Source organism: Oryzias melastigma, linkage group LG5 (genome assembly GCF_002922805.2).
Source record: "Oryzias melastigma strain HK-1 linkage group LG5, ASM292280v2, whole genome shotgun sequence".
NCBI lineage: Eukaryota > Metazoa > Chordata > Actinopteri > Beloniformes > Adrianichthyidae > Oryzias > Oryzias melastigma.
The window spans coordinates 27,378,064-27,395,825 of NC_050516.1; the positions used below are offsets into that span (position 1 = coordinate 27,378,064).

General features: G+C 36.6%; 1 protein-coding gene across 2 annotated transcripts in view; it reads left to right on the forward strand.

Annotated features, from left to right (window-relative positions):
* Window positions 1–17,762, forward strand: part of atg7 (ATG7 autophagy related 7 homolog (S. cerevisiae)) — a 103,527-nt gene that overhangs the window by 10,860 nt on the left and 74,905 nt on the right. The window contains exons 1-7 of one of the 2 annotated variants that reach the window (XM_024269327.2): window positions 2,030–2,557; window positions 7,296–7,490; window positions 7,602–7,656; window positions 15,679–15,796; window positions 15,937–16,014; window positions 16,135–16,251; window positions 16,627–16,773. In XM_024269327.2, the coding sequence (XP_024125095.1) occupies window positions 7,319–7,490; window positions 7,602–7,656; window positions 15,679–15,796; window positions 15,937–16,014; window positions 16,135–16,251; window positions 16,627–16,773 (687 nt within the window). In that variant the 5' untranslated portion in view covers window positions 2,030–2,557; window positions 7,296–7,318. Of the gene's footprint in view, window positions 1–2,029; window positions 2,558–7,295; window positions 7,491–7,601; window positions 7,657–15,678; window positions 15,797–15,936; window positions 16,015–16,134; window positions 16,252–16,626; window positions 16,774–17,762 lie in introns of those variants that run through there. The other variant, XM_024269326.2, reaches the window with a different exon arrangement.

Below are 17,762 nucleotides of genomic sequence, written 5' to 3' on the forward strand. Positions count from 1 at the left end.
ATATATATATATATATTGGTTTGTTTATTTAGGATAACGGCCTTAAACTCATTATTGGAAAATCCCAATAGTTTTACTCAAGATTTCACCAAGGATTAGAGCTCATCTCTAGATCATGAGATAATATCTTATTTCAAAAAACAGAAAAAGAGAATTTTATTGGAGATCACTTAATGTAGCTTATCTTCTCAAATGACAATACAAGTTGTTTCTGATCAACAAACGTAGCAAAATTTAAGTTAGACCGATAGTAAAATAATCTGTTATAAATTCATTGCAATGATAGGAAACTTGAATTGTGATTATTCTATGTTTACTATTTTGGTTCAAACCAAGGACAACCTTTTTTTTTTGGACTCTAAATGTGGTAAAATTTATAGTTTATTTATTTTGAGAAAACAAGCTATAATTTGACATCTTAAAAAAAAAAGTTGTTTTGTACCATACGTGTTTGATGTTTTCTTCTGTACTTTTCCTAGGCATTAATTGTAATTTTAAAAGTTCATTCATAACATCCTGCAGGAAATATATAACATTTTACAAAAAGGGATCTTTTAGGTTTTATTGCAACAAAATAAAAACAAGTATTCCTCATAGGTATTATTTGACATCGGTAAAGCAAAATGTTTATGTAGCATTACATTCATACCCAAGACCATTTTTTGTCACTGTTTACAGTTCATAGAGTCTAACTATACTCCTCACAAAAATTAAAGGAACACTTTTTATTGGGCCTGGCATGAATTGAATTAAACCCATCTGATCATTTTCTGGTTGGTTAAGCAGCTGAGGGCCTCGTTAATCAATTTCAGCTGTATTGGTGTTCATCGAAGTAACAACAGGTGCACTTCAGTGGCAACAATTAGAAAACCTGGGAGGTCATCTCTAGTTTCTCCCTCTTGATCTTTTTTTCGTCCTGATTTTAGCTTGCGTAATTATCTCTACTGGCAGTATGAGGCAATTCCTTAACCCTACAGAAGTTGCACAGATTTTCCAACTTCTCCAGGATGGCACATCCACACGTGCTGCAGCAAGAAGGTCTCCCAGCACAATCTCCAGAACATGGAGGAGATTTCAGGAGAATGGTGGTTACTCTCGGAATGCTGGACAGGGCCGTAGAAGGTCCTCAACCCCTCAGCAGGACCGATACCTGCTCCTTTGTGCAAGGGGAACAGGCTGAGCACTGCTCATGCCCTACAGAATGACCTCCAGAGGGCCACTGGTATGAATGTCTCTACCCAAACAATCAGGAACAGACTTCATGAAGGTGGCCTGAGGGCCCGACGCCCTGTAGTGGGCCCTGTGCTCACTGCCCAGCACCGTGGAGCTTATATTTGCTCAAGAACACCAGAATTGGCAAGTCTGACACTGGCGCCCTGTACTTTTCACAGATGAGAGCAGGTTCACCCTGAGCACCTGTGATAGATGTGAAAGAGTCTGGAGAATGAATGAAATGGTTTATTTCAAGCAATCAGGTTAACACTTAACAAATCACAAGTTGATCACTTGAAAGGGAGTGGAAGGAAGCGAACTTATATAATCCCACCCCGACTCGACCATACCATTTCTCTCTACATAAATTATCAATATCCGGTTCAGGACTTAATATCAAATATGACTAAAATCAGGCTATTAAGGATCATTCATATCATTAATGTAATCAAGTTTAAGCATCCACGACAAACCATTTATATTAATCAGTAAAGAAAATTAATACCATAGTGATTGCAAACTTTTCAGTATCATTACTGCATATTACATAAACAATAATCTAATATTCTTATTGAAAAAATACACTTTATAAAATAAGCTTCAGGTGTACTACCTTTCGCTAATAGTTCATATTGAACTTGTAGAAACTTTGCAAGGTATTTGCAAAAAATAATAACAAAAAGTCTTCTTTTTGTAAGGCTCCAAAATAATATGTACTAGTGCACAATATTGAAGATTTATGCTACATATTTGTGACTGAGTATTTAAGTAGGTGTTGTACAGGATTGAAACAGAAAGATGTCAAATGCTTCACGTGCACACGTAACCACTCCACCCCTCTCCAACGGTCCGGGATTCCTTCCATTCCGCGTCTACATGGAAGGAATTTTTAACTTTCCTGCGACCAATTTTGGGGGAAAAAACATTTAAAAATACAGATATCTGTCTTATAAGTTAGAAACTGTGAGCATACAGTCGTTTAACTTTGTGAATCAATTTATTTTTTATTAATGAAAAACTGTAACCCCCAGAGGAGGAAACACTAGTCAGCTCTCCGTGTTATTTAGCTCAGCTGTGGTTCGCTCTCGTCCGCTTCCTGAAACTGTTTTATTATCCGAAATGAAAAGAAACGGCGCGTACAGGTTTCTGTCAGTGTTCTCCTGTTTCATCGTTTGCGCCTTTTTGTTTCTTTTCTGGTCTTTCGTGTTTTACTCCATGCTGCGGGCGCCGTAAATGACTAAAGCTGCTAAGCTAAAAGGGAGCATGCTACCTTCCCACAATTCCTTGCTTTGTTGACAACTTCTGCGATCACGTGATCCACCTCACCAGGAAGTGGCAGTTGAGGGTGAGTCTCGTTCATAAATTCCTTTCTCTCTGTGGTTTAACTTGTATTCTGTGCTTGTTCTTGTTGCTACACGTAATCATTTCGAGCTTTTTTCTTTAGGGTTCCTCGTGGTTAAAACGTTCAGTTTGTTAAAACGGCGTTTTTTTGGCTCCACTGAGACTTTTTGAATGGCCTGTTATGCACAATATAAATAAATTACCCCCTTATTTTCCCTGACAGCATGCAAATTGTAGCGTAGAATCACCAAAATCGAACAAATAAATAATTAATATGCCAAGATGGGTTCTGAGAAATGTCTTTGGATCAGCAGGAACAGTGGAGGTATCTTAAAGTAAAAACAGGAACTAAGTTTAATGATTCTTTCTTCTTTAGGCCTCACTCCAGCTGGAAACTCATACACTAACTGTTAGTCTGGATATATAGTGCTACTTTAATTAGATAATTTACAAAATTGCAAACGAAAAAATATATAACTGTCACAGTAGCCAAACCGTGTAACACAAATTAGAGCAAGAAATGTTTGTGTGAGGTAAAAGAAAAGGGAAGGAAATGTTGGCTTGTCTCTTAAGATTTAGTTAATCAGGTTATGTTATCACAGGATTTAAAAAGGCTAATTCGGAACAGTGTATTTCAACCAACACTTTTTCTCTGATAAAAATATCAAGGTACACAACCAACACAAAATGCAAAATGCCAAAAAAGAAAGAAAAAAATAGAATTTTTTAAATCTATGTCAAAAATACACAGTAAAAATGTTTTTGAAAAAAAAATCAAATACACACAAGGAAAAAGTCTTTAAAAGATCCGCTAAAAAACAATATTTTTATTGGATTGGGTATTTTTCACATAATGAAACTCATATACAAATTTCATTTTAAAAAAATGAATTTTGAGTATTTATTTATTCAAATCTTTGTGAAACAGTTGCAAGTGAAAAAAAAAAACTTTTAGAAAAAGCTTAAAGTACGATTTTTACGGTTTTTTATTCATTTAGCCATTATTTAACCAAGAAAAAAATCCAATTGAAATCCACTGATCTCTTTTTCAAGGGAGTTCTGGTCAAGAGGTAAAATTACACACACCCAAGACATGTTATAGAATTAAAATACACCTAGAAAATAAATAAATGTGATGAAATAAATAAATGCATTAATTTAAAACAGTTACAGGTTAGAGATTTTGCTTCCAGGTCCTTCATAATAACATCAAACTGAGACAAAGTTATGAGCTTTGAAAGAGGAATTGCTTTTTTTCCAGAAAGTTACAGTCCGTAGGTGACCTGTATTGAAAAGCGATCTTTCTTTTTTCTGTTTGCACACTGGGGACAGACAGCAAGTTGACTCCCTGAGATCAAAGAGTATAAGGTCCATCAGATCTGCGCTGCAGAGCCACACTTAAATATAAAGGAAGACGTCAGAGGAGTCCCTTGTATTTAAATTTGTGCCAGTGTGTAATTCTACGAATCATTGTTATGAAATAAAAGAGGCATGAAAGCTGAATCCAAAGTGCGCAGAGCCTTGACCAGAGCATGTGTGTGTAAAACATCCCAGTATTCTAAGACAGGAAGAAATAGTCAATAGTCAAGGGTTTTTGAGAAAAAAAACTATAAAAATAAACTTGTAACATAAGGTGTCGCAAAATGGGGTGGGACCACACAAGACTTTTCTTCTACCCACTCCTTTACAAACACATTGTTTGCTAAATTTGTATTTTTTTTTATTCTTATATTTGTATTTTTTAATTCTTGTGTTTATTGATCATTTTGTGTTTGAAACAAAAAACAACAAAAAAAAGTATTTTTCTCGCATGAAAAAAAAAAAAATGTTTGTTTCTGAAGGATTTAAAGTCACAAAGCCACAAGCTCCCTGCTCCTCTCCATTCCAATGAATCCACTCACTTCTTACTTAGATTCATGTACTGTCTTTGTTTTCCTTACACATGTAAACAGATGGTAAATGATAAGGGGCTGGGCTTACTCTACACCAACAGTCCCGCCAACAACAACTCAGAGGCAAATTTCTAATCTTCTCTGCAAAAACCTTGTCCCAGAAAAAAAGTTTTTTTTTTTTTTTTAATTTTGGCTAATTTTGGCTTAATCATCATCAAAAAAAACATTATGCTTTATCATTTAAAAAAGACCACTAGGAACACTTTTATAATAGATGATTGGAGTGGGACTTCAATGACTTTTCATTTTTTATCTACTTGGTGTGAAATCTGGGACTTTTTTGATGAAAGCAGAGCTGATATTCTGGCAACAGTCAATGGTTTTTTTAGCCCAATTAGGTGAAATTGAATAATTTCCCACTGCACACTAGTGTACACTGATTCAATTAACACTGATCTAGAAGACCTTTTGCTACTTAGCCAAGTAGTTTTTTTTTTCAGCTCCTCAAAATGAATTTAGTGGAAATGTCCACATATTTACTTTACTTAAAAAAAAATAATTCAATAAAACTGGTCTATAAATTTTAACTCCAAGCTCTATAAATCAATTCTGACTTCTTTGGGTCTGCAGGTGGGAATAGTTTACTAGTACATCGGATAAATCTGTTTATCTTTACATTTTGACCATCTCTGTTGACTTAAAGTGGTCCTTAGAGCAATGATGCCCATCTTCACTTCCACGTTGTCAGGATGCTTTTATTTTTTATAAACTTACATTTCATCATTTTTTAAGAGTTAGTTCATCCAAGACAGCCAGTGTAATTGTTTATGTTTTGAGATCTAAACAATGAATGGTCCCATGCTAAACACTGGAGGTCTGGGATGTTTCTGCTCTTGTCCTGGTAAATTGAAATGTACCAGACTCTCAGATCACTCCGTCTCCTCAGAGCGTAATTATTTACTGCACTTAATCTAAACAAGACAGTCAATAAGTCATGTGCTTTGAAGCTGTAATATTATAAGGGGAGATAATTCACTTTTTTTTAGGGCTGTGGCGCCCCTTTCTGTGTCTAGGGGATCTGGAGCATAACATAAAAATTAATCAAGAAAAATGTGTGACAAAAACACAAAAAGAATGTCTTCATAAAAAGATAACAGATTTATTTACAAGAGAAAAAACTAAAAAACTAAATCTGAAGCAAAATGCTTCAGGGTGAACCTGAGCCAAGGCCAAAACAGAACCCCACCTGACTGAAATCCAGGTAGCTTGCCTGCAAAACAAAATAGTAAAAAAAAAGAATGACGAACACTAACAAAGCGTTAGTCTCACAAAAACGGGCCACTAACCACACAAACACGGAACACTTGCTACAAAAATATGGAGAGTTAGCCACACAAACGCAGAGCGCCAGCCACACAAAATAGGACCGCAAGCCACACAAACACGGAGTGCTAGCCGCTCCAAAAAATCCTAGACACTCCAACGAACGCTAGCCACTCCGACTGCTATCCACTCCAACGAACGCTAGCCACTCCAACAAACGCTAGCCACTCCAACGAACGCTAGCCACTCCAACGAACGCTAGCCACTCCAACGACTGCTAGCCACTCCAACGAACGCTAGCCACTCCAACGAACGCTAGCTACTCCAACGAACGTTAGCCACTCCAACGAACGCTAGCCACTCCAACGACTTCAAGCCACTCCAACGAACGCTAGCCACTACAATGACTGCTAGCCACTCCAACGAACGCTAACCACTCCAAACGAACGCTAGCCACTCCAAATGAATGCTAGCCACTCTAACGAACGCTAGCCACTCCAAATGAATGCTAGCCACTCCAACGAACGCTAACCACGCCAAATGAATGCTAGCCACTCCAAACAAAGGCTAACCGCTTCAAACGAACGCTAGCCACTCCAACGAACGCTAGCCACTTTAACGAACGCTAGCCACTCTAACGAACGCTAGCCACTCTAACGAACGCTAGCCACTCCAGCGAACGCTATCCACTCCAGCGAACGCTATCCACTCCAGCGAGCGCTATCCACTCCAGCGAACGCTAGCCACTCTAACGAACGCTATCCACTCCAGCGAACGCTAGCCACTCCAACGAACGTTGGACACTCCAATGAATGTCAGCAACTCCAAACAAACGCTAGCCATTCTAATAAACGCTAGGCACTACAACGAAGGCTAGCCGCTCCAAACGAATGCCAGCAACTCTAAATGAATGCTAGGCACTCTAACAAATTCTAGTCACTCCAACGAACGCTAGCCTCTTCAGTGTTACTCCAATGAACGCCACCCACTCCAAAAAACGCTAACTACTCCAATGAATACTAGCCACCCAAATGAATGCTAGCAATTCCAAACGAACGCTAGCCACTCCAATGAGCGCTAGCCGCTCCAAACGAACGCCAGCAACTCCAATGAACTCTAGTCACTCCTATGAACGCTAGCCACTTCAACGAATGCTAGCCACTCCAATGAACGCTAGCCACTCCAACGAACCCACACGTAATCAACAAGGACAGAAACTCAAAGATCCACAAAACCACAGAAGTCCCACTCTGACAGAAATAAAATACAAAAGGCACAGAAACACAAAGCCTAAAGAAAAAACAAAACCAAATGCAGCCACAGCCGTAACAAGGGCTCATATAGAAGCTTTAATTCTCACAGCTATGAATGCCAACTTGATTTCAAATAGTATTTAAGTGTTTTGCAGTTCTACTATTAACAGTAAGTTGGTAGGAAAAGGTGACTAGTAAATACAGTGTAAAGAAAAATGTTTTTATTTTTTTTTATATTTTTTGCCCACTTTTTTGTTCTATTTTGTGCTTTTAGAGCTCGTTTCATCTGAAGTTACAATGACGTCTGACATCGGTGGAACGCCGTCGTCCGCTGCAGACCTCAAGCTGCAGTTTGCCCCCTTCAGCAGCGCCCTGGAGGCCGGCTTCTGGCATCAGCTCACTCAAAAGAAGCTCAATGACTACAAATTGGATGAAAGCCCCAAATGCATCAAAGGATATTACTACAACGGTGAGCGATCTGATCAGGTGGTGTCACTATAATAAACTCTTTTAGGTACAATGGCAGCTTTGAATTATTTCATCTCTGTTCATTAAAAAATGTCCCCCGTTTATTTGACAGGCGACCCCGTGGGCTTACCCACTCGCCTGACTCTGGAGTTCAGCGCATTTGATGTGTAAGTGGGGGAGGCAGCATGCTGTTGACAGAAATATGATTATAAGTGGTTGTTTTTCATTTTACAAATCACAAAAATATGAAATAGAATTTGAAGCCTATAGCAATATTGCTCTTTTTTATCAACCACTCCTGTGCTTTGTTAGTTTTTAGCTACTGACAGTGATGTGCATTTAAAATGTCCTTTCTTTTAATTACAAGCTTAAAAAAGCCTTAAATCTAAAGTATATTTCCAATCTATCTTGATGAGTGGATTTCCTCAGAATTCACAGTTGTTCCCTTCTCTGTATTCAATTCTAATGTGAATGAAACGGCTTGTACTTTATTATGAAAGGCTGCTGTGAGTTCTCTTTGTATAGACTTTTAAAAGCTTTAAATGAGCTCCAATCAGGTTAATTCTGATATTTTTGTTGGATGTGGTTCCTGGTGTGAAGATGATGGCTCCCCAGGTCATTTTCAACTTTTTTTTTAAAAAGCTTCTTTGAACCTCATTCAGCAGTTTCAGCAATTTGCTTAAATGCTTTAAAAGTCAATCAAACAGTTAATTTATTCTTTTTAAAACGACAGGAGGTGCCTTCTGCAATCATTTTTGTACATAACTGCATCAGTCTCAGCACAGACAATAATAATTAGGGCTGGGTATTGATCATTTTCAGAGACGATTTGTGGCCTTTTATTGTGGGCAGTCTAAGGCACACCTGTGCACTAATCATGATGTCAGATCAGCATCTTGATGTGGCACACCTGTGAGGTGGGGTGGATTATCTCAGCAAAGCAGAAGTGCTCACTATCACACATTTAGACAGATTTTTGGACAATGTTTGAGAGAAATGGTAATATTGTGTATGTGGAATGAATTTTAGATCTTTCATCTCATGAAAAATGGGAGCAAAAACAAAAGTGTTGCGTTTATATTTTTGTTTAATGTAACCCTCCGCTCCCTAAAATCCGCCTGCGTATTCCCAACCTAGTCTTTCTTTGAACTATTACAGGCTCCTCGTTTTTCCCTTTTCTTTTTGTCATTATAATGAGATCAGTTACTCATCCGGTGGATAAAGTACAGCAGACGGATCGACCTTTGTTTCATCATGGAGGAACGAGTTCCCATGTTGCATCTCCGGAGCTCGCAGCAGCAGGTGGAATTCCTCCTATTTTAGCTCTCTGCGTCTCGCTCCCACCTCTTTACTACAGACCCAGCTGAGCCTATCAGCAGTCATTCCAGGCATTTTGAGAGGATTCATGTGAAGTGAAGGATGCATCATCTCTGCTCCTCCCATGGGGCCAAGGACAGATTTTTCCTCCTTCTCAATCTCTAAAAAAAAAAAAGTATTTCTTGTAATCATTTGTGGGTAAACTTCTCTATTTCAGAAAATACACCAGCAGTTAACATTTTTCAAATGGAAATTTAATTTACTTTTGTTCTTGGCTAATTCATGGCTAATTGGTTCAATTTGGTAAAAAAAAAGTAGACACCACCACTAAATTGAACAGATGGAATTTTAGGATTTATTAAATGATGAGAAAACATTGTTATGGCAGTAAACATTTCTTTTCTCTTTGAAGCATCATCTCTGTATCATAAAAGGCTTTTTGCTTTAATACGGATCATTTTCCTGGAGACACACTCATCCTTTTCACCAGGAAATAGTCTGCTCCCATTTTCTACCAGGAAATAGTCTTTTCCCTTTCTCCACAAGGAAATAGTCTTCTCCCTTTCTCCACAAGGAACTATTTTTTTTTCCCTTTCTCCACCAGGAAATAGTCTGCTCCCTTTCTCCACAAGGAACTATTTTTTTTCCCTTTCTCCACCAGGAAATAGTCTGCTCCCTTTTTCACCAGAAAGTAGTCTTCTCCCTTTCTCCTGCTGTCTCCCCAATATCCCCCGTCTGCTTGTGCCATTCTCAAATACGTTCAAAATCCATCCCAACATGTCGTGCAGGTTCCTCACCTGAACATTCTTTGGCGTGTGCCACCACACGACGTTTGAATGCTAAATCAAATAAGCGTTTCTTGTCCATCGCTAAATTGACTCACAACACAGTCTGCACAACTGTTCACGAGCTGGGGGTGGGGGGCTCGTTAAGCTAGCTGATCGCCGCTAGCTTCGCGAGAAAGTGTTGGTGTTAGCCTGGGAGTGGGGCAAACTCTTCCAGGAGGAGGCGGTTTTCACCTTGTGATGTAAGCATGTGAGAACCCGCTCGTTTTCGTGGGTATGGGAGGGGCTGCTGTATAAAGCGCAGGTTTTTAGAGGATTACCTAGAAATGAGTGAACGGATCAAAATACCGCTTTGGGGTTTTTTATATTGAGGAATGAACATTTTAAATACACTTAGAAGCTCAAAAAGTTGATTTTCGTGGTATGGCTCCTTTAAAAATGAACATAGCTAATGAGGAGATTTAACACGAAAAAAGTGCCGAACTGTAGGTTGAGTGGCAGGTTGAAGAGGGAGACAGGAAAGCCTTGAGGAAGCTGGCATTTAAGTAACACAATAGGGAATGAGACTAAAACAAGTGTGTGACTGAGTGTAAAATGGCTTACACTTGCAGAAAGGCCGTCGCTGTCAGTTAGACAAAAAGCTCACCTATAACCCGTCACAAGTGTGCACTGTCAAGACAAAAGAGAGGAGGATGTCCACACAAATGCAGCTCCCTATAATTTACTCCCCTCGCTTTGCTATGTATGAAGGACGCTGACAAATGCAGGTTTAAATCAAATCTGAGAGGCTCTGATAAGCAGGCCAGGCAGGTTTATTCCTATTGAACAATTCCTATTCCAAGTAATTCAAAGTGCTTTGCAGAAAATGTCAAATGAAGCGAAAGAGTCAAATATCTCAATCAGAACAGTCAAATCACACAAAAAAAACACAAGAAAAACAATAAAAAGAAACTTTTACAACAATATTTAAACATTTTGATGGAAAACCTCTATAAACAACACTAGAAGAGAAACATGCATTTAAAAGACATCATTTTTCATGCTACTCTCACTTGAATATTGTCAACGTTGAAGCTTGTTTGACATCAGGAAGGCTGGTTCCGATGTTGGCTGCATAAAACTGAAACACTGCTTCACTGTGTTTAGTTCTAATTATATCACCGTTCGTATCATATTTTATATTTTTGAGTCTTGTATCTCATCAGCACAATCCAAACTTTCCTCAAAAACCCATCGTGTTTAACCTAGGTCCATGTTTTCTGCCCTGTAGTTCATCAACATTCCACTAGGGGCAATAGAAGGGCTTTTTTTTTTGTGGTCATTTCAAAATGGCTGCTCCCATAAATCTTAAAAACTCTTGGTAGGAAAAGTTTTGCAGATTTTCCAAACTTGATAGTTATAATGGAGAGTTGAACATGGCACAGAAGAAAAATGATTAAGTCCTGAACCGGATATTGATAATTTATGTAGAGAATATGGTATGGTCGAGCCGGGGTGGGATTATATAAATACGCTTCCTTCCACTCCCTTTTAAGCGTTCTACTTATGATTCATTAAGTGATGTTATTACACGTATTGTGACCTGATTGCTTGAAATAAACCATTTAATTCATTCATTCATAATAACTCATCTATTGTTATTCATTGTTTTAAATTACTACTTGTTCTATTGAATGTGAAATGTGTTGTTTATTTATTATACAGTTATACCATGTTAAAAATGTGGATCAAATTTGAGACAGCGGGTAACCCTTACCAACGTACAATAATTGATACTATTCATGTCTTATAAAACAATGGTATTGCAAATTTCATTTTATGGATTTCATTGAAGGGTTTAAAAAAATTTTTTTGTGCAATTATTGCTAATATTTCAGCTAAATGCTAGCTTTTTCAACTAATTTGGGCTTTTTTCAGGTTTCTAGGCTAATTTTTAGTTTAGCTAATATTTTAGCTTTATACTAGCTGTTTTGGCTAAATTAGACACTTTTTCCACTTTTTAGGCTAATTTGGCATTTAGCTAATATTTCAGCTACATGCTAGCTGTTTTGACTAATTTAGAATTTTTTGAGGGATTTTTTTTTGGCTAATTTGGCACTTTGCTATTATTTTAGCTAGCTCTCAGCTTCAGCGTTTTAAGCTATCAGCTTCAGCGTTTTTAGCTATCAATTAAAGCATCTTCAGCTATTAATCTATCACTGATATAATGCTATATATCTAGTTTTTAAAGTGCTTTTGTATTATTTTTTTGTGAAGATTACAGAAATGAACTATTTAAAATTTGGCTTTGTGTGGCTTTCTGGAAAACCATAAATGTTTACAGTTAGGCTGTGATTGCGGCACTTTTTCTGTTAGTCTACAGACCGACCCCGGCCCCCCATCAGAGAAGAAAACAGTTACGTGTCCCTTACAAGAAAAAGTTTGGGGACCCCTGTTTTAATCAAAATGGGGCCCCCCTGGCCTTGCTGGCTGCGCCCTTTCTGTTATTTTATGTGTTAATATTATTATTATTTTGACATTTTTTAACTTGTGCTATTTTTCATTTTTAAATATATGTCTGAAATAAAACATCATCGTTATCATTTGTCCTTTCCTGTCCCCTCCATTAACATAAAGGCCAGTCAGTCTCATCACAGACAGCAGTTTACAACACATCTCCCATTTCCAGAAAACATTATTTACCTTTTGGCTTTGAACCAAGACAGTTCCAGGGCGGATTATCACTCGATGATTTATTGTAATTCACTGAGGCCGTTTCGTTATCTGTGCCTTTTAGCTGCGTTTAAGCTTGCTCATCTCTGCTGATCTGAATTTATTTTGTCTTTTTTTTTTTTTTTAAGTCCCACACCGTTCATTTACCTCTCCAATATTTTTTTGCAGTGAACTTTCGTCTCCAGTGCCGTCATGTTTTTGTACATGGTCTTGTCATTCATTTGTTGGGAGAGAAGATGTCCTATTGCTGTTTAGTTAGGCCACGCAGGAAATGGAGATGCTCTCATTACAGTAAAAGGGTTTACTTTTTCTCTTTTGAAAGTAATATAAAAAAAAAAAGTTCAGAATGAAAGTAGCTAAAATATATAATATAAAATAATTGAATACATTAAAAAAAAGCAAAGTAAACCGAGCCAAGCAGGAAAGCTTTTGTGCTTTTCAAGCTGAAGGAAGAGCCATTAACAGCCTTAAAAATGATCCCTAAAAGCTTAAATTGTATTGGAAAGAATTGCAGTCAGTGCAGAGCAGCAAGTACAGGAGAGATGTGGTCAGAGTTTTTTTTGTTTTTTTTTTGTAGTAGAGACAGAGATGGATTTTGTGCAACCACAGATGGTAGATTGATCTTCACCAAAGTAAAAGCGAGTTCTAATCATCCAATCCAGATGTAATGAGTACACGGATCACTTTTTTGATGAGCAAGATTTAACTTACCAAGAAGTTTTAGATGGTTTAAGATACTCGTAACCACCAATTTTTTTTCTGAGGATTTACTCAATGAGCTTAAAGGATCAATAAAAGGTCAATACCATTGAACTATTCTGTTTTCTCAAACACATTGATTTCAGTCTTAATCTGATTTGAATTTTGCAACCATATAGGCAGTGTATCCGTTTTTAGGCGAAGATTCTACAAGCTTTTAGGGAAGGGGTGGGTAAACTACGGCCATATGCAGTCCGTTAAACTATTTAATCTAATTTATTTTATAATTTATTTTTTAATAATAAAAAACTATTTAATCTGGCCTGCCAAACCGGAATAAACCATTTAAATTACCCGTATTAATGTTTTATTTTCCCTATAGTTCAGGTGCCTCTCGACGGATGGCGCACTACAAAAAAATTCCGCCTTGTTCAGGCACAGAAAGTTTTCCTACATTCATGTAGGGTTTGAAGATTTGTTGTTTTTCTTCATTTCCAAGTTGGACAATACATTTTCAGAATATTCCAACACTACATGAACGCAACCCAATCAACCCATTGGTTAACATAGCACAAAAATGAGAACAAAAACCACAATTTTGAAATTAAAAAAACAAAATTTGGTGTTTTAAAGTAGTTTTCAGTCAAGTTTAAGGCATGTTTTTGTCCAGAGGGCCAACCAAATGTATCTAACATTGCTGTAGCTATTTCAATAACACTACATTTAAATGAACATTTTATTGCAATGGCATACTTTTCATTTCTTACCATAGAATAAATACATTTAAATATGATTTTTTTTTTGCCAAAATCCCTGTTAATTTGCCAATTTTCGCAGTTCATTCCCATTTAGAAAGTCGTAGATTGTATGTCTTGTCTTTTAGCGCATTTTCATGGTAAATGGCGTATACTTGTATAGCGCTTTCTACCCTCCTTCGAGGGCCCAAAGCGCTTCACAGTCACAGACCCATTCACCCATTCACACACACATTCACACACTGGTGGTGGCTCCGCTGCCGAACACTGGCGCCAACCTCCCACCAGAGGCAATTCGGGGTTCAGTGTCTTGCCCAAGGACACTTCGACACATGGGTGGGCAAGGCGGGAGTCGAACCTGCTCACTTCTGATCAGGAGTCGACCGCCCTACCACTGCACCACGGCCGCCCCTCATGAAGAATATGAAAATGTAACTTAGCCAACCACATCATGAATTATACACACAGTTTTTAGAAAATGCTTAAATTATATTTATTTTATTAAATGAGCCTAAGGGCCGTTGGATATTTAAACAGGGCTGCATTTGGCCCACGGGCCACACTTTGGACATGCCTGTTAAATACGATCAGTTTACAGTATCAACAATTTTAAAGGCAGCAGTGAGATATAGTGCTATGGTCACACCAGGCATGTGAAGCACGTTCAAGAATGCACTTGATGTGCATTCTCGAATTTGTGTTTAGATTATGGTGTTCACACTGAACAAGCAGGGAGAGGTTTCTTCTTCTTTTTCTTTTTTTTTACTGTTCACTAGCGCATAACCACCACGTACAGTTGGAAGAAGTTTGGTGTGAAATATCGAAGAGGGGCAAATTTTGCTCCAGACTTTTTCCTTTACGCTCTATTCCAATATGTGAAAGACTTGGTGACATATTATGGAAGCATTTGTGACTCATAAGTCAAAATAAAAGTTAATACTGGAAATGCTTTTTCATTTTCACAATGTAAAGGCATTACATGTCTCTTAAATGAAAAGAAAAAGCCATTCTCTGAATGGCTTTTTCTTTTTGTTCTTCAACACTCTTCATTCTGTAACTTAATTGAAATGATTTAAAAAAAAATGATATTTGACATTTCATTTTCAAAACGTTATTTTTTTTAATTGTACCAAAATTGAGTAAGAAATGTCAAGTTGAAAAATGTAAATTCATAAACAGAAATGTTCTTTCATTTTCTCAATGTAACTGCATTACTTGTCTCTTAAATAAAATGAAAAAGCGTTCCACTTAACAGCTTTTTCTCTTTCTTGTTCAACAACCCTCATTCTATGATATGATTAAAATGAAAAAGAAAAGGGCATTTGAAATTTCTTTTTCAAAAAGTTCTCAGGTAAATTTGTAACAAAATTCAATTGGAAATATCAAACTTGGCATTTAAAATGGATTAACATAAATGCTTTTTCATTTTCTCAATGTAACTGCATTACTTGTCTCTTAAATGAAATGAAAAAGCAATCCTCTTAACAGCTTTTTCTTTTTCATCTTCAACACTGCTCATTCTGTGCTATAATAAAAAAAAGAAAAAGAAAATGGCATTTGATAATTTATTTTTGATATTCCCATTTTTAAAAAATTGCAAATAAAGCAAACAAATTATGAGTGTTTGTTGTGTGCGGGGAGTTTAATATACGCTAGTGAGAGAGTTTTGGCATTAATTTTACTTAATAAACAACACAGATCTACAGTTAAAAGGTTATTAAAAAATATTTTATAAAATTATTTCAGGTCTGTGAAAAGAAAAAGTAAACATGACCGAATTTTGTTTTTTTTCACCCAAATAATTAAACAATTTTGTTTCAGGAAGTATTTATCTGTCACCCGGTTGGCTTTATGGGGGGAACAAATAGAGCTGTTTACCTTCTCTTGCTGTGTTCTGACATAAACCATTTTCTGTTTGTAGTGATGCTCTGACACCAGCGCGCTGCTGTCCAGCTGTTGGGACGCTGTACAACACCAACACACTGGATGCCTTTAAAAACATCGATAAGAGAGCTCTGCTGGAGAAAGAAGCCAAAGAGGTAAAGAGCCATCACAGATGCATGTATTCATATACATTCGTATCATAAGGACTGCCTTATAAAACCCATCAAAGCCGGGACACAATGTTCAAAAATCCCTACAGGTGTTAAAATAGTTTTCATCTTCTTTTTCTCTGTAGATGTGGAACGCTATATGTTCTGGAGCTGCATTAAAGGACCAATCTCTCCTCAGCAGATTTATTTTACTGACCTTTGCGGTGCGAATACTTTATTACTCAAATGTCTAATTTCCATATTTTAATGAGCTTAAAGCTAAAATTACTTACGTTTTTTTTTTCTTTTTTTGCTGCTTTTAACTGTGCATAATCTGTTTTCAGGACCTGAAAAAATATCATTTTTACTACTGGTTCTGCTTCCCTGCACTTTGTTTTCCTGAGGGAATAAAGATAATCCAGCAGCCTTCCATCCTGGAGCACATTTTCTCACCAAAACAGGTTTGGTTAATGATTTGATGCTACAAGTTTAAACTGTGATCATATCTTTGTTTTTATTCTATAATTCTTGATTTATTTTTCTATTAAAGTAACTTTGAGAGGTTAAACAAAAGACAAAATGTGAGAAAATGCTCAAATTTGTCTGAGAAAAGTGTGTAATGAGCCTTAAAACATCTGTAATTGTACTTCACAGATCTCACCTATCGCAGGTTATTTTTAGAACGTGATAAACGAGGGAATACTGTATTTAAAATCACCATGTTGCCTTTTTATATTATACATTATTTTACATATTATTTAATACTTGTATACACTTGATAAGGAACATCTTTAACCGTTGTATTATAGATGATAAATAAACCTAATGTGTCTCAGGTTACAGCGGTGAAGGACGCCTACGATGACCTGTGTATCAAAAAAGGCGCTACAGCGGTTCCATATTTCCTGATGAAGTACACAGATCACACTGTTCAGATGGCTCCACTTGAAGACTGGGAGACCTTTTTCACCACGACAGAGAAGGTAGCAACTTTCATTTGTTTTTTTGGTTCTGCAACCTGAGGCACCAAGACCACATGTGGTGCTTTTAGCACAAAATAAAATATTAGTAACTTTTAAGAGAAAGGTTACTAGATAGTCATTGATTTAATTTGATTGATTTGATTTAAAAATGGAACATATGAAGCTGAAAATTCTTTTAGAATAGCAAAAAGTTTCTGACATTTTAAACTTTTTTTTGACCAAACACCAATATTTTTTTCATTTTGTTTAATTTGAGTTTCAAATAATGTTTGCGCCAATTTAGCTCCATAGAAATCTTGCTTGTTTGTAGGTGACCAAATATTTATTTTCCGCAATAATTTGCAAATAAATTCTTTAAAAATCTAGAAAATTAGATTTTCCGAATTTAATTGGTCTCATTTTGTCTCTCATAGTTGAGATTGACCTATGGTGAAAATTACAGCCCTCTCTCATCTTTTTAAGTGGAGGAACTTGCACAATTGATGGCTGATTAACTACTTTTTTTGCAAGTCGATCATAGGTGTAACAAGAGAAAATGCAAATTTTTTCTGGCATTGTTTAAAACATTTTGTCGGAGTACATTACCTGCACTAGTATGATGCTGTTTAGCACAGGAAGTCTTTTATTTTGAAGGGAAGTCATATAAGCTTTTGTCAAAAGTCAAAAATATTTTCACATTTTAAGAAAATTATTCTTTCTATATATATTTATGTTTTTATTCATGCCGAAAAGGAATTATGATTCATATTTATTAAAAAAAAATATGATGACTGAAGAGCGGTATCAAATTTTCCTAAAGGGTAAAAGAAAACTTTTGTATGGAGCTAAATTGGGGTCAATATTATTTGAGACTCAAATAAAACAAATAAAAAAAATATTGGTGTTTGGTAAAAAAAAATGTAAAGTGTCCAAAACTTTTTGCCATTCTAAAATAAACATTATTATTTTCAGCTTCAAATGTTGTATTTTATAGGTTTTTAAAAATCCAA